Source organism: Pelodiscus sinensis, chromosome 6 (assembly GCF_052426305.1).
Source record: "Pelodiscus sinensis isolate ZL-2025 chromosome 6, ASM5242630v1, whole genome shotgun sequence".
Classification (NCBI taxonomy): domain Eukaryota; kingdom Metazoa; phylum Chordata; order Testudines; family Trionychidae; genus Pelodiscus; species Pelodiscus sinensis.
The window spans coordinates 71461036-71479349 of NC_143057.1; the positions used below are offsets into that span (position 1 = coordinate 71461036).

The 18314-nt window shown below is 43.2% G+C and overlaps 1 protein-coding gene across 2 annotated transcripts in view; it reads left to right on the plus strand.

The window, feature by feature from the left end:
• ERAP1 (endoplasmic reticulum aminopeptidase 1) overlaps positions 1-18314 on the plus strand; it is a 31002-nt gene that overhangs the window by 2087 nt on the left and 10601 nt on the right. For both annotated transcript variants that reach the window (XM_006118688.5, XM_006118690.5), the window contains exons 3-13: positions 533-671; positions 2873-3007; positions 3700-3820; positions 5847-6001; positions 6713-6826; positions 8374-8505; positions 10130-10261; positions 10418-10501; positions 11865-12022; positions 13964-14043; positions 14591-14774. In XM_006118688.5, the coding sequence (XP_006118750.3) occupies positions 533-671; positions 2873-3007; positions 3700-3820; positions 5847-6001; positions 6713-6826; positions 8374-8505; positions 10130-10261; positions 10418-10501; positions 11865-12022; positions 13964-14043; positions 14591-14774 (1434 nt within the window). The remainder of the gene's footprint in view (positions 1-532; positions 672-2872; positions 3008-3699; positions 3821-5846; positions 6002-6712; positions 6827-8373; positions 8506-10129; positions 10262-10417; positions 10502-11864; positions 12023-13963; positions 14044-14590; positions 14775-18314) is intronic.

Consider the following 18314-nt stretch of genomic DNA (forward strand, 5'->3'; position numbering starts at 1 on the left):
GTTTTATAATAGAGAACTGAGTTTGCACCAAATCATATTTATATTCAAATATTTAATTTGTCGGGACTTGCAGTTTTTTCAGAAGGGAATCAGATTTTGTCATTATGGATCAAATTCTGTGATCTTTAATGCATCAAAACTCCCACTGATGCCACTGTAAATTTTGATGCAAAGGTGATTGGCTGGATAGAGTGCTATTTTGTGATTCAGGAAAACAGATTCAATTCTTAGCTGTGCCACAGACTGCACAAGTGAACTTGGACTAGTCACTTAGTCTTCTGCCTCAGTTTCCCATCTTTAAAAAGGAGGGTAATACTGGTATTAATTACTTTCTGGCTTGATAAATGTATATTGTTAATTGTTCAGATACTACCAAAATTGGGGCCACATAAGTATCTAGTTAAAAAATGATCATCAAGTTATTTTTATCTTGCAAAAGAAAGGTGGGTGTTCTGAATTGATACTGCAATGTTTGGGTCATATTTAGGATGTAAGATTTTTTTTTAAAAAATTTCCCTTCGCTTAATTACAGGGTACTTGCATCAACACAGTTTGAGCCAACAGCTGCTCGAATGGCTTTTCCATGTTTTGATGAACCATCCTTTAAAGCCAGATTTTCGATTAAGATTAAGAGAGATCCGAAGCATCTTGCACTATCTAATATGCCAATAGTATGTGAATATTTTTATGTTACATTTTAGGGTTATTTAGTTTTTAAAAAGTAACTGAGTTTTACCTTGATACTCGTGTATGGTTATTCCTAGTAGTTCTGACACTGAATTAAAAAGAAAAAAATGCATTATCTCCTCATTTTTGGATATTTAGGCATCCAGTTCTGTGACAGGTTGAGCATGAAAGTTGAGGACATGGGAGGCAATGGAAGTTGACCCTTTAGGATCTAGTCCTTAATTTCAAATTTTGTACATAAAACTTGTACCATCTAGACTTTTCACAATTAACATTCAAGGGAGTTTGAAGGAAGGGATAAATAGCATGATGCAGTGTGACATTTATTAACTGTCCAGGGAGATATGCAACTACATCATAGAACAGTAGAACTGGAAGGGACCTCGAGAGATCATCAAATCCAATCCCCTGCCCTCACAGCAGGACCAAACACCCTCTGGATCACCTCTGATTGATGTTTATCTAACCTGCTCTTAAATATCTCCAATGACGGAGATTCTACAATCTCCCTATGCAATTTATTCCAGTTCTTAACCCTGACACTTAGGAAGTTTTTCCTAATGTCCAACCTGAACATTCCTTGCAGCAATTTAAGGCCATTGCTTCTTATCCTATCATTTTTGTACTGAAATGTAACCCTGAGCATCTGCTAAAGGTTGCTTTTACTTCCACATTTTTTAAAGGAACAGACTCTACTGGAAAAATCACATTTGTTTACAAATGTTATGTTTATTATAGTTACAAGTAGCATCTAATATTACTAAAAGTGAAAGTTGTTAGTAAGAACAAATTATCTCTTTGTGCATTGGGATAACACTTTTGTGTCTACACATTGGACCTCCCTGGTCCAGCATGGTTGGGACCTAACCAATCCTGAACAACAGAATTTGCTGGATCATTGGAAGTGTCCCCTGCCATGGGCCTGAGTCAGCCGGATCCCTGCCTCTGGCCCCTTCTACTCTCTCTGCTGCCACCTGCCCTGGCCCCAACCCTGGGCTGCCTTTGGCGGCTGAGTTCTCCGCCCCTGGCCCATGCTGCCTCATGCAGCCAGATTTCTCCAGACCTGCACTGCCAAGGCAGCCAGGCTTCCTCTGCCGCCAACCCCACACTGCTGCTGGCTGTTGGGGTTCTCCAGCTGCGCATCACTGTGGGCTTCTCCAGCACTGGACCCTGCGCTTCCATGGGCAAACGGATTTCTACGGCTGCTGGTCCTGTGCTGCCACAGGCACCTGGGGTTCCCTAGCCCCCGGCTCCGCGCTGCCATGGGCTGCTGGGGTTCTTCTCTGCTGTGGGGCTCTTCTGGCCCCACTGTCCCTGGCCCCGGCGGGGCTGCTGGCCATCTTGCCATTCAGCTCTGGGCTCTCTGGTCCAGGAACATCCATGGTCTGATGTTGCTGGAACAGAGTACCAGTTTTCAGTAAGGATGTTAAATTTAGATTAATCGACTAGTCGATGTAATTTGTATCAACTATTCAATTAGTCAATAAGGGTGCCTCCACCTTTGAAATGTATCAAGAGCCATGCTGGCTCTTGGTACATTTCAAAGGCGGAAGCGCCGCGGGGAGCACAGTCCCCCGCTGGACCCGTGCTCCCCGCTCTGGCGCTTCCACCTTTGAAATGTAGTAAGACCATACACTTATCGGATAGTTGCTTACATCCCTCGTTTTCAAAGGTGTCACCTGTAGTAGGTTTCACTGCTTCTTCTGTATTATCAATTTCATACTTGCTGCGGATAGATACCCTTATAAACACAAATAGGGGAACAGTAAAAAAACACATTTAAAAAGATTTTGAAAAACCATGTATGGAGGGTTCTCTTTCAGAAATTAGAAATTTTGAATGTCATCTTGAAAAGATTTTGTGTTCACTGTCTCTTTAAACTGTTTTCCTCTTCCCTGTTTGGACCTTTTACATAGTCATGGGTCAAACCAACTGACTATATAAGCAGACAGCCAGAGGCTATCAAATGTATAAGGCAAACCGAAAAAAAAAGAGAAATAATTATTTCTCTGTCATTCAGTTTTAGTTATAATAGGAATGGGTTCATACAAAAGAATGGGTTTTCTTGTTTTGTTCAGTAACTCTTTAAATATTATTGATAAGATTAAAAGGCCTCCACAAACTTTGTTTTGAATGTTGCTCCAGTTCATAGAATTATTGTGTGACACAAGTGCTGTAATTTTAGGTGAAATCTGTCAGTGTTGCTGATTGGCTTGTTGAAGACCATTTTGATGTTAGTGTAAAGATGAGCACTTATCTAGTGGCCTTTATTGTTTCGGATTTTAAATCAGTCAGCAAGATGACCACCAGTGGAATTAAGGTAAATCTGTCTCAAATTCTCTAGTCTTGCTTTGTGACAGGAACACTAAAAATTGCAAATGATTCAATTCTAACGGTCTCAGTTAATTAGTTAATTTGATTTACATGTCTGTACTAGCTGCTATAGCAGGAGTGGGTAAATACCACCCTGCGGGCCAGATCCAGTTCTTCAGGGTTAGCCCCTAGCAGGCTGCCACCATTATAGTTACCTGCATGTCCGCAGTTTACCTGCAATTGCATCTCTCGTTGGCTGCAGATCACCATTCCCAGCCAATGGGAGCTGTGGGAAGTAGTGTACTGATTCATGCCACTTCCCGCACCTCCCATCTGCTGGGAATGGTGATCTGCAGCTAATGGGAGCTGCAGTTGCCCATAGCTGCAGAGGTTCAGGTAAATATAGCAGTGGTGGCCTGCCAGGGGCTAAACCTGGTGCATCACCACAGTTTTATTGCCCACCCCTTTGCTGAAGGATTGAAAGTGAAGAAAGGACTGGGTTTGTAATTATATGGACTATTATGATTTTTAATAGTACTATCAAAATGTTAAGTATGCTTTTAGGAAATGTTTGCTCAATCAGCTAATTCTCTCAGGTTTTTTGGTGATAATCAAAATAAACAAGGTAGAGAATAAATTAGTTTCTATTCTGTAAACTTATATTCGTATTCAGAAATCTTTCATGCTCGTGTATTTTAGATATCGGTATATACTGTCCCAGACAAGATCAACCAAGCTGATTATGCCTTGGATGCAGCAGTGAAACTTTTAGAATTCTATGAGAATTACTTCAGCATTCCATATCCCTTACCCAAACAAGGCAAGTGTTTTATCATTCATTCTATTTAAGTACCATACTAAATTGTTTAATATAACACAAATCATGTAATACAGTTTGTAAGACAGGGTCAAGTTTGCAGCAAATGAAGACGATGTTATTGTCTCCTGACTTTTCCATAATTTTCAGGGAGTAGCCGAGTTAGTCTGTACAGGATAAACTTAAAAACAACAAATAGTCTGGTAGCACTTGAAAGACTAACAAAACATGTAGATGGTATCATGAGCTTTTGTGGGCACAGCCCACTTCTTCAGATGACCACAAAAGCTCATGATACCATCTACATGTTTTGTTGGTCTTTAAAGTGCTACCAGACTATTTGTTGTTTTTTAAGTTTTTCCATAATTGTCTTTCATGGACTTGGTCATTTTGGTTGGGGGAGGGAACATTTGATCCTTTGTGTTTCCATTATATAACAGAGCCTGTGAAAATATTTATAATGTAACATACTGTAAGGTGCCTCATTATTAGCACTGTTGGTTGATATTTCAAGTACAGAAATTAATAAAAAATACTACTTGAAAACATGTCTGCCATTTAGGTTTTTTTTAGTAATCTCTGGCATTTTGAGGTTTAAACCAACCTCTAATCTGGGCCACCATGTAGGGTCACAATGTAGTTCCCATCCCTGCAAGCATTACTCTAGCCAATGAGATGCCGCTACCTTGTCTGTGTGCACTTGGTCAAGGACTAGAGCAACAGAATCCATGTGACCTTAGCTCATATGGCCCTCTTTTGTATTGTCCCTGCTATCACTCTCTAAGGTTATGTCTAGACTACATCCCTCTTTCGAAAGAGGGATGTAAATTAGACAGATGGATATTGCAAATGAAGCCAGGATTTGAATTTCCTGCACTTCATTTGCATAATGGCAGCCACACGTTCATTCGAAAATGGGTATTTCAAAAGTGAAACTGCTGTCAAAAAATGAGGTTTACAGGATCTTAGAAAAAGGTTTTTTTTTTCAAAAGAATCGCGTCTAGACGGCAGTTTCACTTTCGAAATACTCATTTTCGAAAGAACGTGTGACCGCCATTATGCAAATGAAGCATGGGAAAGTCAAATCCCAGCTTCATTTGTAATTTCGATTTGTCTAATTTACATCCCTCTTTCGAAAGAGGGATGTAGTCTAGACATGCCCTAAGATAGCAGCCACATCTATATAGGCTGAGATTCCCACTTGTGACCAGTAGTGACGTCAGAACCCTTTTCCTACTTTGTCGCGGCTCTACTTAAGACACCTCTACACACCTTACAGTGGAGCTCATATTATATGGGTGACCTGGAAAAGTCTCTCCACACTTGGTTGAATTTCTACTAAACATGAGTCATTTCAGTTTCATCATTAGATGTGAAATCCAAGATCAGGCACGCCAGCCACTTTAAAAATAGTTTCATGTCCACACAATACACACATCCTGGAGTACCTTGCTTTGTTGAAAAAGCAATTTCTTATGTTTTATACATAAATTAAAACTGCAGAAAAGAGGATGAAATATTTATTCTTTAAAATGTAAGCAGTAATAATTCCATATACTGATTAAGATTTCTTTTCTTTTTTTAAATTGATTGAAAGTTTTTCAAGTCCAATATCAGGCAAAAGAAACTACAGTATTAACAAAATTTGTTTATATTATGTTTATTACATTATATAATGTTATAAAACCTGTTGAAATATACTTTCCTACTTAGGCTAGCTCCTTCTCTGTCTTGCACAATAGAAGGTTTGCAATCAAATTAGCCAATTTCTACTTTGTACTTCATCACTTGTCATGGATTTTGTGACATTCATCTTGTGTTTTGCTAGCCAGAATTGGGCTCATCATCTTTCAAGTTAATTGTTTGACTTTTGTCTGATACTTCATATAACTTCAAAATAAATAAAGTCTGAACTTGAATTACGGAAACTAATGAAAACTAATTCTCTTTATTTTAATTAAAAAGTGTTTGATGCTGTATTGCATGTATGAGGGAGAGTGAAGGTAAATGAAATTGTATTTATTTTTAGATCTAGCTGCTATTCCTGATTTTCAGTCTGGAGCAATGGAAAACTGGGGACTGACTACATACAGGGAATCTGCTTTGCTATATGACCCTGAAAAATCCTCAGCATCAAATAAACTTTGGATTACTATGATCATAGCCCATGAGTTGGCTCACCAGGTAATGGCTAGGGGAAGACCATGGGATGTGAATGTTAGTTGTTTTGGTTTTATTGGCAATGTGGCATGATACCAAGTCATCCTAGAGAGTTGTTAAAAATGTATGCACTGAAAACAAGTTGTTAAACTCATTAGAAATGTTGAGACTTAAAAAGTTCTGAGTCACCTGTAATTTGATTTTATATTATTTATTGAGCTAACATGACTTCATCTTTTTATTTTCTCCAGCATGTTTTAACTGCATGATCATAATGAAATTCGTGGACATATGAGTGTTATTTCTTGGATATATTTTAACATTGTTTTAAACTAGAGCCGTGTTTGATAAAGGAGCCTTAAATAAAATTAAAGTCCATTTATTGTAGACCATTAAATTATGTTTAACACATCTTTGTTCTCTGTTAGATAATGACAAAATGAAAAAAGAGTAAGAAAACTATTAAAATACCCATTTACACAGCAATAAGAGGAGTTTAAGCAAAATGCCTCTTGGGCAATTGATTTCAATGCTTTTTGAAGCCTATAGGTAGGAATGAGGACCTACAACATAGAAACAAATTAAGAGTTGATGGGTGGATTGGTTGGTAAACTTATATTAGGGCTTTCACACTGCCTCTGTCCTCAGCCTGTATGAATTACTAAGTAAATTAATTAGTAAACTTAAGACATGGCTGATAGCACCTTTTATTCTGAGCAATATTTTTTCTTTCAGTGGTTTGGAAATCTAGTTACCATGGAATGGTGGAATGATCTTTGGCTAAATGAAGGATTTGCAAAGTTTATGGAGTATGTGTCCGTCAGTATAACTCATCCAGAGCTGAAAGTTGTAAGTATGAATTAACTTTGCCCTGATTTATTTTAAACCATATTTTGAAATGGCTGGGGATAACTTATTGATGTTGTTTCTTAAATGGATGTAGAGTAATTAGATGTGCAATCAACTTTGAAGGATTGCAAAGAAATTATGACTTTGTCTAAATACCAATGATCAAATCTGAGTACATATGATACTGTTTGCAACAAAGATGGGTTTGTATGCACATACAACACTGCACTAGCACAGCTGCACCACTGTATGCTTGAAGAAGTCATTACCTATGCCTTCAGGAGAGCTTCTCCTGTTAGTGTTGTTAATCTACCTCCACAAGAGGCAGTAGCTATGTCAATGGGAGAAGTATTCTTGTCAAGATAACACTGTCTATCATAGGTATAAGATCAGTATTAAGGATATAAAACCACATTTAATTGGTTAATCAGTTAAAAGTGAAGTTTAACCAGTTAACCAATTAAAGGAAGGAGGGCAATCCAGCTCAAAGTGGCCCCCAGCTGCAAGCAGGGACTGCGTCGGCCCAGCTAGGACAGCCCCTGCCTGCGCTTCCCACCCCCTGGCCTGCTGCATACAGAGGAACCTCAAGGCAAGGTAGGGAGTGCAGGACTCAGGGAAGGGGGCTTGCAGGTGAGTTGAGGGAGAGATCTTACTGGAGCTGCCTTTAGTGGTGAGAGTAGTGCTGCTTCGGCAGAGGCTCCTCCCAAGGGGCCAGGGCTGGGCCTCCAGCTCTCTCTTTCTCTCCCCACCCACCCCAGCCTCCAGCCTGTGCGGGTGGGTGGGGCTCCAGGGGCCAGCTCTGGCCTCCAGCGGCCCTCCCACCCATGGTCTGCAGCCTGTTCAGGTTGGGGCCAGGCTCTGGGGGCTACCCCTGGCCTCCAGCACCCTTCCCCCCATCCCCTGCAGGTGTCTAGGGCTGTCCATGATTCCTGGCCCCAGCCTCTGTTGCAGGGGATGACCCAGGGTGAGGAATCTTATGTGGGGAAGAAGGAGGTCAGCTTACCTTGTCTGGTGGTAGGCAAGATAGTGAGCTCCCGCCCTGCTGGTGACACTTTTGGTGGTGTGACTGCCCTCTATGGTCTTTGCAGTATAGCTCTCTCAGTGGGCTCACTGCTCACTGTCAGTATCAGTCCCTCCTTTCTGTGCCTTTCCCTTTCCATACTATGGAAAATAGTTCCACTCCCAGAACTTCCGGTATTGCTGGCACAACCAAACTCTGACTTTGCTTTAAGTTAGGGTAAGAGGAAGCTGCATTCCAAATTTGGTGGTCGTAGCTCCTACCACTAAGGAAGAGTTGTTGAACAAGTGGACTCACAGAGAGACACAAACAGATGCACAAATTGCTAAAATACATAGATTTATGTTGATTCTTCAGTTACTGTAAGTTCTGAAATAAAAAGAATATGGTTTTTTTGTACCGTCTGAAAGTCACATGGAAGAAAATTAAAATATTTCAAATGCAAATATTTTCATCTTCGGTCAGATTTGCTATTACATCTGTATTCCATTAGCCTTCAGTAAAAAGCCACATTTTTTCCTCTTATTAGGAAGATTATTTTTTAGGCAAGTGTTTTAATGCCATGGAGGTGGATGCATTAAATTCCTCACATCCTGTTTCAACTCCTGTGGAAGATCCAGCTCAGATTCAAGAAATGTTTGATGATGTTTCATATGAAAAGGTAAATTATGTAACTATTTTTCCTTATTTTTTTGTTTCAGTGAATTTAATTTTAAGCAAGTTTCATAGACAAGCATGGGGTGACACTGGATTTCACTCTAAATGAAGATAGATATTATCTGTGTTATTACCGTAAACATACCTCATTTGTGACTTGCATTATTCCTGCTGTTTCACTCATAAAACTCTTAGGCAGACACTACAGTAAAACTCCGATGGTCCGTCATCTGATGGTCCGGTACTCCTGATGGTCCGGCACCATCAGGAACCCGGAAGTGCTCCGGGCAGTCGGACCATTGGAGCTGCTCTGCCCCCAGCTTCCCCGATTCAGCTGCTGCTAAAACTGACCAGCAGCTGAATCGGGGAAGCCGGGGGCAGAACAGCTGGAGTGCTGCCGGGTAGGTCCCGTAGCGCTGCCCCTTGGGGCTGCGGGACCCAACCCAGCAGCCCCTCAGCTGTCCCCAATTCAGCTGTTGCTGAAACTGACCAGCGGTTGACTCCAGGAAGCCCAAGGCAGAGCAGCTCTGCCCCCGCTTCCTGGAATCAGCCCCTGATCAGTTTCAGCAGCAGCTGACTTGGGGACGCCTGGGGCAGAGCAGCTGGAGTGCAGCCGGGTTGGTCCAGTAGCGCTGCTCCTCTGCGCTGTGGGACTAACCCGGCAGCCCCCCAGCTGCTCTGCCCCAGGCATCCTGATTCAGCTGCTGCTGAAACTGACTAGCGGCTGACTCCAGGAAGCCCGGGGCAGAGCAGCTCTGCCTCGGGCTTCCTGGAGTCAGCCGCTGATCAGTATCAGCAGCGGCTGACTTGGGGACACCTGGGGCAGAGAAGCTGGGGTGCTGTCACGTTGGTCCAGTGGCACCGAGGAGCGGCACTGCGGGACCAACCCAGCAGCACCCCAGATACTCTGCCCCAGGCGTCCCCAAGAACAGCTGGGATGCTGCCGGGTTGGTCTCGCCACGCCAAGGGTTGGTGCTACCGGACCAACCAGGCAGCACTCCAGCTGCTCTGCTGCAGGCATCCCCGATTCAGCCACTGCTGAAACTGACCAGCAGCGGCTGTATCAGGGACGCCTGGGGCAGAGCCGGACTATCGGAAGGGGGGGGCTATGAGGGGTCTGGGGTGGCATCCCCCACCCCACCCCAAACCCCTCATAGCCCCCCCTTCCGATAGTCCAGCATATCTGATAATCCGGCACCCCCTGGGTCCTAAAGGTGCCGGATTATCAGAAGTTTACTGTATATTGTGAGCTAAGTTCCCCCTCTATAAAATGAGCATAATATTGTCTTAGGGTTTTTAGATTTTAAGCTCTTCAGGAGAGGTATTGTGTTTTGCTGTGTAATTGCACAATGTGTAGCACAATGGGTCCTGAATCTCTAGGCATTGTCATAATTCTAATAATAGATTTAACTGTCTTAGCCAGAGCTACCTCTGAAAGCAGTGGTAATGAAAGACAAAGTACCATGTTACCATATAAGATTATGCCAGATGATACTTTTCATTGGAGAGCACCATGAATTTAGAAATAACTGCTAATGTTAATAATAATATTATTTTTAAAATATGTATTACTTTATATTTTATGATCTAAAGATTAGTTTTGCAATTCTTTGTCACTTCCTTTGCAGGGAGCTTGTATTTTAAACATGTTAAGGGATTACTTGAATGCAGATGTGTTTAAAGCTGGTCTTGTACAATATCTGCGGAAGTACAGCTATCAGAATACAAAAAATGAAGATCTATGGAATAGTCTGGCACATGCAAGTATTTCTTGGGATTTTTTTTTTGGATCCAGGTATCTCCTTGTGAAAAAACACCATCTGACCTAATATATTACTGAACAGATAATCACTGTAAGGTATATTTAACTGTTCATAAATGTGAAATTAAAGGGAAATAAAATTTAATTTTTCCAGACTTGTCCTATGGGTGACACTGATGAAAGCCAACTACAAGGTGATAGCTTTTGTGCCAGAAACCAACAAACATCCTCAAGTGCAGTAAGTTTCTTTTTTCCTACTTGTTACTATTTATATGTCTGCTGTGTTACTGTACACTAACATTTAATTCCTCAGTTTTCATCACATTTTAGTAGTTTTTCTTCTGAGAGTGTGAGCCAATTGTGTTTCGGAACTGTACTTGGTAGAATATGGGTTCGTCTACACATCTGGGGCACCTAGTGCTGGCCACTGTCGGTAGACAGGCTACTGGGCTGTCCCAGTACGGTCGTTCTTATGTTCTGGGCCATCCCAGTACGGCTGTCCCTTTGGTCTGACCCAGTACGGTCGTTCTTATGTTCTCATGTACACAGCATTCAAAACTCGAAATAAGATATGCAATTTGCGCTATTTCAAGCCACCCTGTACTCCTCATACAATGATGTTTTACAGGGATGGCGAAATAGCGCATCCACTATATTTTAAAATAGCGGACGTGTTCAAAAGACGTGCAGTAGCTATTTCGGAATACCTCTGGTATCCCGAAATAACTTTGCTGTGTAGACATACCTTATGGCTGTGTCTATACTGGGCCACTTATTCCGGAAAAGCAGCCGCTTTTCCGGAATAACTTGCCAGCTGTCTACACTGGCCACTTGCTTTTCCGGAAAAGCAATGATGATCTACTGTAAAATTGTCAAGTGTTTTTCCGGAAAAACTATGCTGCTCCCGTTTGGGCAAAAGTCCTTTTCCGGAAAAACTATTCCGGAAAAGGGCCAGTGTAGACAGCACAGTAGTCTTTTCCGCAAAAAAGCCCCAATCGCGAAAATGATGATCGGGGCATTTTTCCGGAAAAGCGCGTCTACATTGGCCACGGACACTTTTCCGGAAAAAGCACTTTTTCCGGAAAAGCATCCTGCCAATGTAGATGCGCTTTTTCCAGAAATACTTATAACGGAAAACTGTTCTGTTTTAAGCATTTCCGGAAAAGGGTGCCAGTGTGTAGACAGCCTATAAGTTTATTTGTTACTGCTGACAGCCTGGACTTTATATTACTATTGAAAAATTTCCTTGGATTTCATCTGTTGAGTACATGCTTACTTGAACAAAAGCCAGGAGATGGCACAAAAATCTCTCCCCTAAAGAACAGAATGCCAATTGGTGCCAATGCCAATACAAAGTGGCTGTTACTAGTATTAATCAAACGCATCAAAAGGTTATTCTGTCCACCATAGGATGAAGGAGTTGTAATGATATTCCAGGCCTTAATCAAAACTTCATTATGTAGATCCTGTAAATTTGGTTTTTTCTATTGTCAACTGTTGGTAGCTCTTGTGAAGTTTCCACTCGCTCATCTCTGCTTCCTTGCTAGAATATTTCATCATAGCTCTGTTCTTATGTATTTTGTTTTTGCCTCATAAATCAGCATTGGACCAGGAGAGAGATTCTTGATGTGAAGACAATGATGAACACTTGGACTTTACAAAAGGGTTTCCCACTAGTAACTGTCACGGTAAAAGGGAAGAACGTCCATCTGCAGCAAGAGCACTATATGAAGGGATCAGATTCTTCTTCATCAACAGGGTAATAGAAAATGAGCAAGTGATGCTCTTCATCAAAGTCTGTGCAAACTGGACTATTATTAGTGACAGTCTATTCTGAATGTAGTAACTGTAACTGCTGTTCTTAAAAGGAACAAAATGTAATTTTTGTCATTGCTTATTAGAAAATTCATGCAGTATGAAGTAGGGATGTTAGCTAACAGGTAATAGAATAGTCAACTTATCGCATGAATTCCCAGGGCTGTGGCTGACAGTCTGGCCACCTGGCACCCCACACTGGTGCCTCAATATCAGAGGCAGCAGCACAGGGTGCTAGGTGGGACCCAGTTTGAAAACCAGTTCCCCACACAGACTGGCTACCTGTCGCCCTGTGCTGCTGCCTCTGATACAGAGGCAGCAGTGCGGGTGGCAGCAGCCCCTGTGTGTGGGGGTCCGAGCTCCCCATGGACAAAAGCTACTGTGAGAGAAGGAGCAGGGAAGGTTTTTGCAAAGCAACTTCTGTGCATAGTGGCCTCGCAGCAGCCTTCCCTAACCCTCCACTGCACTGCTGCCTCTATCAGCAGGGGAGGGAGGCGGCAGACGGCACCACAGAGATGGTGCTGGGGGGAACCGTCTGTTAAGCCAGCTCCCCCAGCACCAGATCCTGCTTCCCCACCCTTGCTGCCTGTGATACAGAGGGAGCGGGGGTGGGGGGAAAGAGTAGTCGATTAGGTTAACCAATAAGTCTAGGTTTGTCATCTACTCACTTACAACCCTAGTGTGAAGAAGCTGTTACAGGCAGTCCCCGGGTTACGCGGATCTGACTTATGTGTTGGATCCGCCCAGACATGCTGCAGTCCCACCACCCGGGTCCTCCGCGGCTTTGCTCCTCATCTCCCTGGTCTGCTGGGGGGGGGGGGCGCAGATAGTGCGCCCCCCCCCTCCCCCGCAGACCAGGCTTTTTTCGTGGACGCTTGGGGCAGAGCAGCTGGGGCGCTGCCAGTTGGTCCTGCAGCGCCGCTCCTCGGCACTACTGGACCAACCCGGCAGCACCCCAGCTGCTCTGCCCCAGGCGTCCTGATTCAGCCGCTGCTGGTCAGTTTCAGCAGCGGCTGAATCAGGACGCCTGGGGCAGAGCAGCTGGGGTGCTGCTGGGTTGGTCCAGTAGCGCCGAGGAGCGGCGCTACTGGACCAACCAAGCAGCGCCCCAGCTGCTCTGCCCCAGGCATCCCCAAGTCAGCCGCTGCTGAAACTGACCAGCGGCTGACTCCAGGAAGCCCAAGGCAGAGTTGCTCTGCCCCAGGCTTCCTGGAATCAGCCGCTGATCAGTTTCAGCAGTGGCTGACTTGGGGACACCTGGGGTAGAGCAGCTGGGGTGCTGCCGGGTTGGTCCCCGCAGCGCTGACGTGCGGCGCTGCGGGGACCTACCTGGCAGCTCCCCATCTGCTCTGTCCCAGGCGTCCAGATTCAGCTGCTGTTGAAACTGATCAGCGGCTGATTCCAGGAAGCCCGGGGTAGAGAAACTCTGCCTCGGGCTTCCTGTAGTCAGCCGCTGGTCAGTTTCAGCAGCGGCTGAATCTGGACGCCAGTTCCGACTTACGTACAAATTCAACTTAAGAACTAACCTACAGTCCCTATCTTGTATGTAACCCGGGGACTGCCTGTACTGAGCTCCATAATAACTAGTTCATAGAAATAAAATTGTCTTATCTGAGCTTTCTAGAACAGTTTTATTTTAAGTTGAGATTGAGACTGTTGTGACAAGAAGATGGTCAGGTTTTGTCTCAGCCATGAAAGTGATGAAGTCTGCATATGTCTCACTTCCTCATACTCCCCGCATGTGTTCCAGAGTCAGTCATTTCTGACTCTTTTCCCCCAACATAGCAGTATAGCTCATTACTTTTAGAGAAGGTTGGCCTTCTCTAAAAGAGCTATTGTAATTAAATATTCTGTCACTAAAATAACTATTTTTGCTTGGCAATAGGTACTTGTGGCATGTTCCCTTGACATACATTACTAGTAAATCTGACACCGTGCAAAGATTTTTGCTGACAACTAAAACAGGTAACTTACTTTGAAGTGATTAGTCTATTTGAAGGACTAGCTACACTGTTTGCAAAGTTTAGCCATTGTAGTGCTACATCTGTTTTGTTGGGAGGACAATAAAACTGGCAGTACAAGAGTTCTACCTTTTATTTTTGTCATCGCAGATCTCAGTTCAGTTCACCTTTTAAAAAAGAATGGTCCAGGAGGACAAGTGAATGCCAGGTTTTAGCAGATAAGATGTAAAACAGCTGAATTATAACTCAGCTGAATTATAACTGGAAAAATTGGGTTTTGTAGTAGAAATATGGACAGACTCTTTTATAATGAGATTACTGAGCTATATCACTTAATGTATTCAAGAAACTATATCTCTTCCTTTTAAGTCACTGAAAAAAGAGACCAAGACCAGTGTTCACTATTGTATTAGCATTATTTTGGTCCAGTTTTAATGTATGAAATGGACTTTGCAATTGCTGAACTCATTATCCATTTCATTGCGGTCTTATCATTAGATAGTGCTCAAATCAATAAGAGAGGATGGAGTTACGATTTGTTTTGTTTGCAGACGTCCTCATTCTCCCAGAAGAGGTGGAATGGATAAAATTCAATGTGGGAATGAATGGTTATTACATTGTGCACTATGAAGATGATGGATGGGATGCTCTCATTAGCCTTTTAAAAGAAAACCATACAGCAATTAGCAGCAATGATAGAGCAAGTCTCATTAACAATGTATTCCAGCTTGTGAGGTAAGGCACACTGTTTGAGTCTAAAAAGGCAAATGACAGAGTTCAGGTTGTGTGTTACTAAAGAAGTAAACAGTTAGTCTTGTATAATTTGTTGTTAAGAGTGGGATAAGAGTCTGATCTTGCTTCCAGAAATGCAAATCTGGAATACTTCCATTGACTTCAGTTGAGTCCTGTAACTGAGTACATACACTGAACCGGAAAATACAACCATTATGATCAAAACACTGTCTGATCTTATGTAAGTCAATGGATTCATAGAATCATAGGACTGGAAGAGATCTCAGGAGGTCATCAAGCCCAACCTCCTGCCCAAAGCAGGACCAACCCTAACTATATCATCCCAACCAGGGCTTTGTCAAGTCCAGACTTAAAAACCTCATTACTCCTCGTTCTGCCATCTTTCACTACTGAGAACAGCCTCTTGTCATCCTCTTTGGAACCTTCCTTCACATAGTCAAATCCCCCCTCAGTCTTCTCTTTTGCAGACTAAACAAGCCCAAATCCCTTCCTTGTAGGTCATATGCTCCAGCCCCCTAATAATTTTTGTTGTCCTCCACTGGAGCCTCTCTAGTGTGTTCACCTCCTTTCTGTAATGGGGAGCCCAGAATTAGATACAGTACTTCAGATGTGGCTTCACCAGTGTGGAATAAAGGAAAATAATCACTTCCCTAGATCTGCTGGCAATGCGCCTCCTGATGCATCCCAATATGCCGTTAGCCTTCTTTTCTGCAAGGGCAATTTATATCCAACTTTTCATCCACCGTAATCCCCAGGTCTTTTTCTGCCAAACTGCTGCTTAGCCAGTCTATCCCCAGCATGTAGCAGTGCTTCGGATTCTTCCCTCCTAACTGTAGGACTCTGCATTTGTCTTTTCTGAACCTCATTAGATTTTTTTTAGCCACTCCTTCAATTTGTCTAGATCACTCTGGCCTATCCCTGTTCTCCAACATATTTACCTCTCCCCCTAGCTTAGTGTCATCTGCAAACTTGCTGAGGGTGCAATCTATCCCCTTATCCAGGTCATTAGTAAAGATGTTGAACAAAATCAGCTCTAGAACTGACCCTTGGGGCACTTCATTTAATACTGACCGCCAACCAGCCATTGAGCCATTGATCACTACCCACTGAGCCCGACAGTCTAGCCAGCTTTCTATGCACCTTACAGTCCATTTATCTAATCCATATTTCTTTAACTTGCTGTCAAGAATACTGTGGGAGACTGTATCAGAAACTTTGCTAAAGTCAAGGTGTATCATATCCACTGACTTCCCCATGTCCACAGAGCTAGTTACTTCATCATACAAGGTAACCTGGTTGGTCGGACATGACTTGCCCTTGGTGAATCCATGTTGACTATTCCTGATCACTTTCCCCTCTTCCAAGTGTGTCAAAATAGATTCCTTAAGGATCCCCTCCATGATTTTTCCAGGGACTAAGATGAGGCTGACTGGTCTGTAGTTCCCTGGATTGTCCTTCTTCCCTTTTTTTAGAGATGGGCACTGTGTTCGCCTTTTTCCAGTCATCTGGGACCTCTCCCCATCTCCATGAAGTAATTCAAAGATAATACTAATGGCTCTTCAATCACATCTGCCAACTCCCTCAGCACCCTCAGATGCATTAGATCTGGCCCCATGGATTTGTGTATGTCCCAACTTTTCTAAATAGTTCTTAACCTGTTCTTTCTCCACTGGGAGCTGTCCGCCTCCTTCCCATATTGTGTTGCCTAATGCAGTAGCCTGGGAGCTGACTTTGTCTATGAAGACAGAAGCAAAAAGAGCATCGATTACTTCAGCTTTTCCCACATCATCTGTCACTAGGTTACCTCCCTCATCTGTAGCCAGAGAGGAACCCCCCTGTAACATCCATTTTTGCTTGCTTGGAGTATACAGGGCACACAGAGCAGTAAAAGCCTTGAACAGAAGGCCCAGATATGCAGGCTGCTGTGACCCTGGATGGCTGTAAACAGAGATATGCCAGTTGCTGACCAAGAGGCTGCCAAGGAGTGCCCTTGACTGAAACCTATATTGATACGAACACACACTGTCCGCTGGGGGAGGAATCTCCCACCTAGTAAAGAATGTCCAGTACTCACAATTTAGTTATCTCTCTTGCAAGTGTAAATTAAGTTGAAACTTGCTTGTAAGAACTGGCATCACAAAGACAAACCAACACAATTTGGCATCTTAGATAAGAAAGAGGATACGGGCCCCTATGGGTATAAAGATGGGTCCAGCAGCACACATACTCTGAGTGTCAATCTACCATCTATCTGCTGGTCGGGTTAGGTGATTGACCTCCTGAGGTTCCACGGGGACGCCCACCTCGTATTCGTCTTTCATAGGAATTGAGGGACCGGCCCTGGCTTGACCTGCTTGAGTTGAGAGGCACAGAAGGGGGTAAAAATTATACCTGGATGTGTCCTTTGTCTTAAGTGTACACATAGACTTAGAGCTCTTTAAAGATTAAGCTGTCACTTGGTACCATTATTTCTATTTTCTATCTTTATTTTCTTTGTAACCATTTTTAAGATCTATATTTGCTAGCAGTTAAGAAAGAGAGCAATCGCCATTATAACCATATGATTTATAAGCCTTTTTAATAAACCTGTATCTGTTTAAGTTTTAACCTGACTCCTTTAGCTGCTGTAACAGAACCAAGCACAATTTAAAAGAACTTCAGCTGGTCAAAAGGGACAGATGTAGGAAGAGCTGGGACATTTGGATTGTGTTGCTTCCAGAGGACAGATCCATTGGGGCATCTCTCAGTCTTCCCTAGGCTGCCTGCTGCGAAGGGATCCTGTATCCTAGCAGTTAAAATCTGAGATGTAATAAGCTCTTCCTATAAACTCTGGGGCGTCTGTCATCCTGTTGGCTGCCCTCCGCGACGGGACCCTGGTCCTAACGGTAAAGACATGGATGTTAAACTTCTCGGGGTGTCCTTCAGCCTCCTAGGCTGCCCGCTGCGACGAGACCTTGCGTCTCAGCAGTTGAAGACTTGGGTGTGACACACACACACTGCCCTGACCATCAGCTGACATCATCCAGTAAGGATTCCACACCCTCCCTGGTCACACTCTTATTGCTAATATGCCTGTAGAAACTTTTCTTGTTTTCCTTAACATCCCTTGCTAGCTGCAATTCCAACTGTGCTTTGGCCTTCCTGATTACATCCCTGCATGCTCAAGCAACATATTTATACTCTTCCCTAGTCATCTGTCCAAGTTTCTATTTCTAGTAAGCTTCCTTTTTGTGTTTACACTCATCAAGGATTTCACTGCTAACCCAAGCTGGTCACTTACCACATTTGCTTTTCTGACTGAGCATCAGGATTGTTTGTTCTTGTGCCTTCAATAAGGCTTCTTTAAAATACTAGCAGCTCTCCTGGATTCATTCCCCCTTCATATTAGCATTCCGGGGGATCCTGCCCATCAGTTCCCTGAGGGAGTCAAAGTTTGCTTTTCTGAAGTCCAGGGTGTGTATTTTGCTGCTCTCCATTCTTCCATTGGTCAGGATCCTGAAATCGACCATCTCGTGATTATTG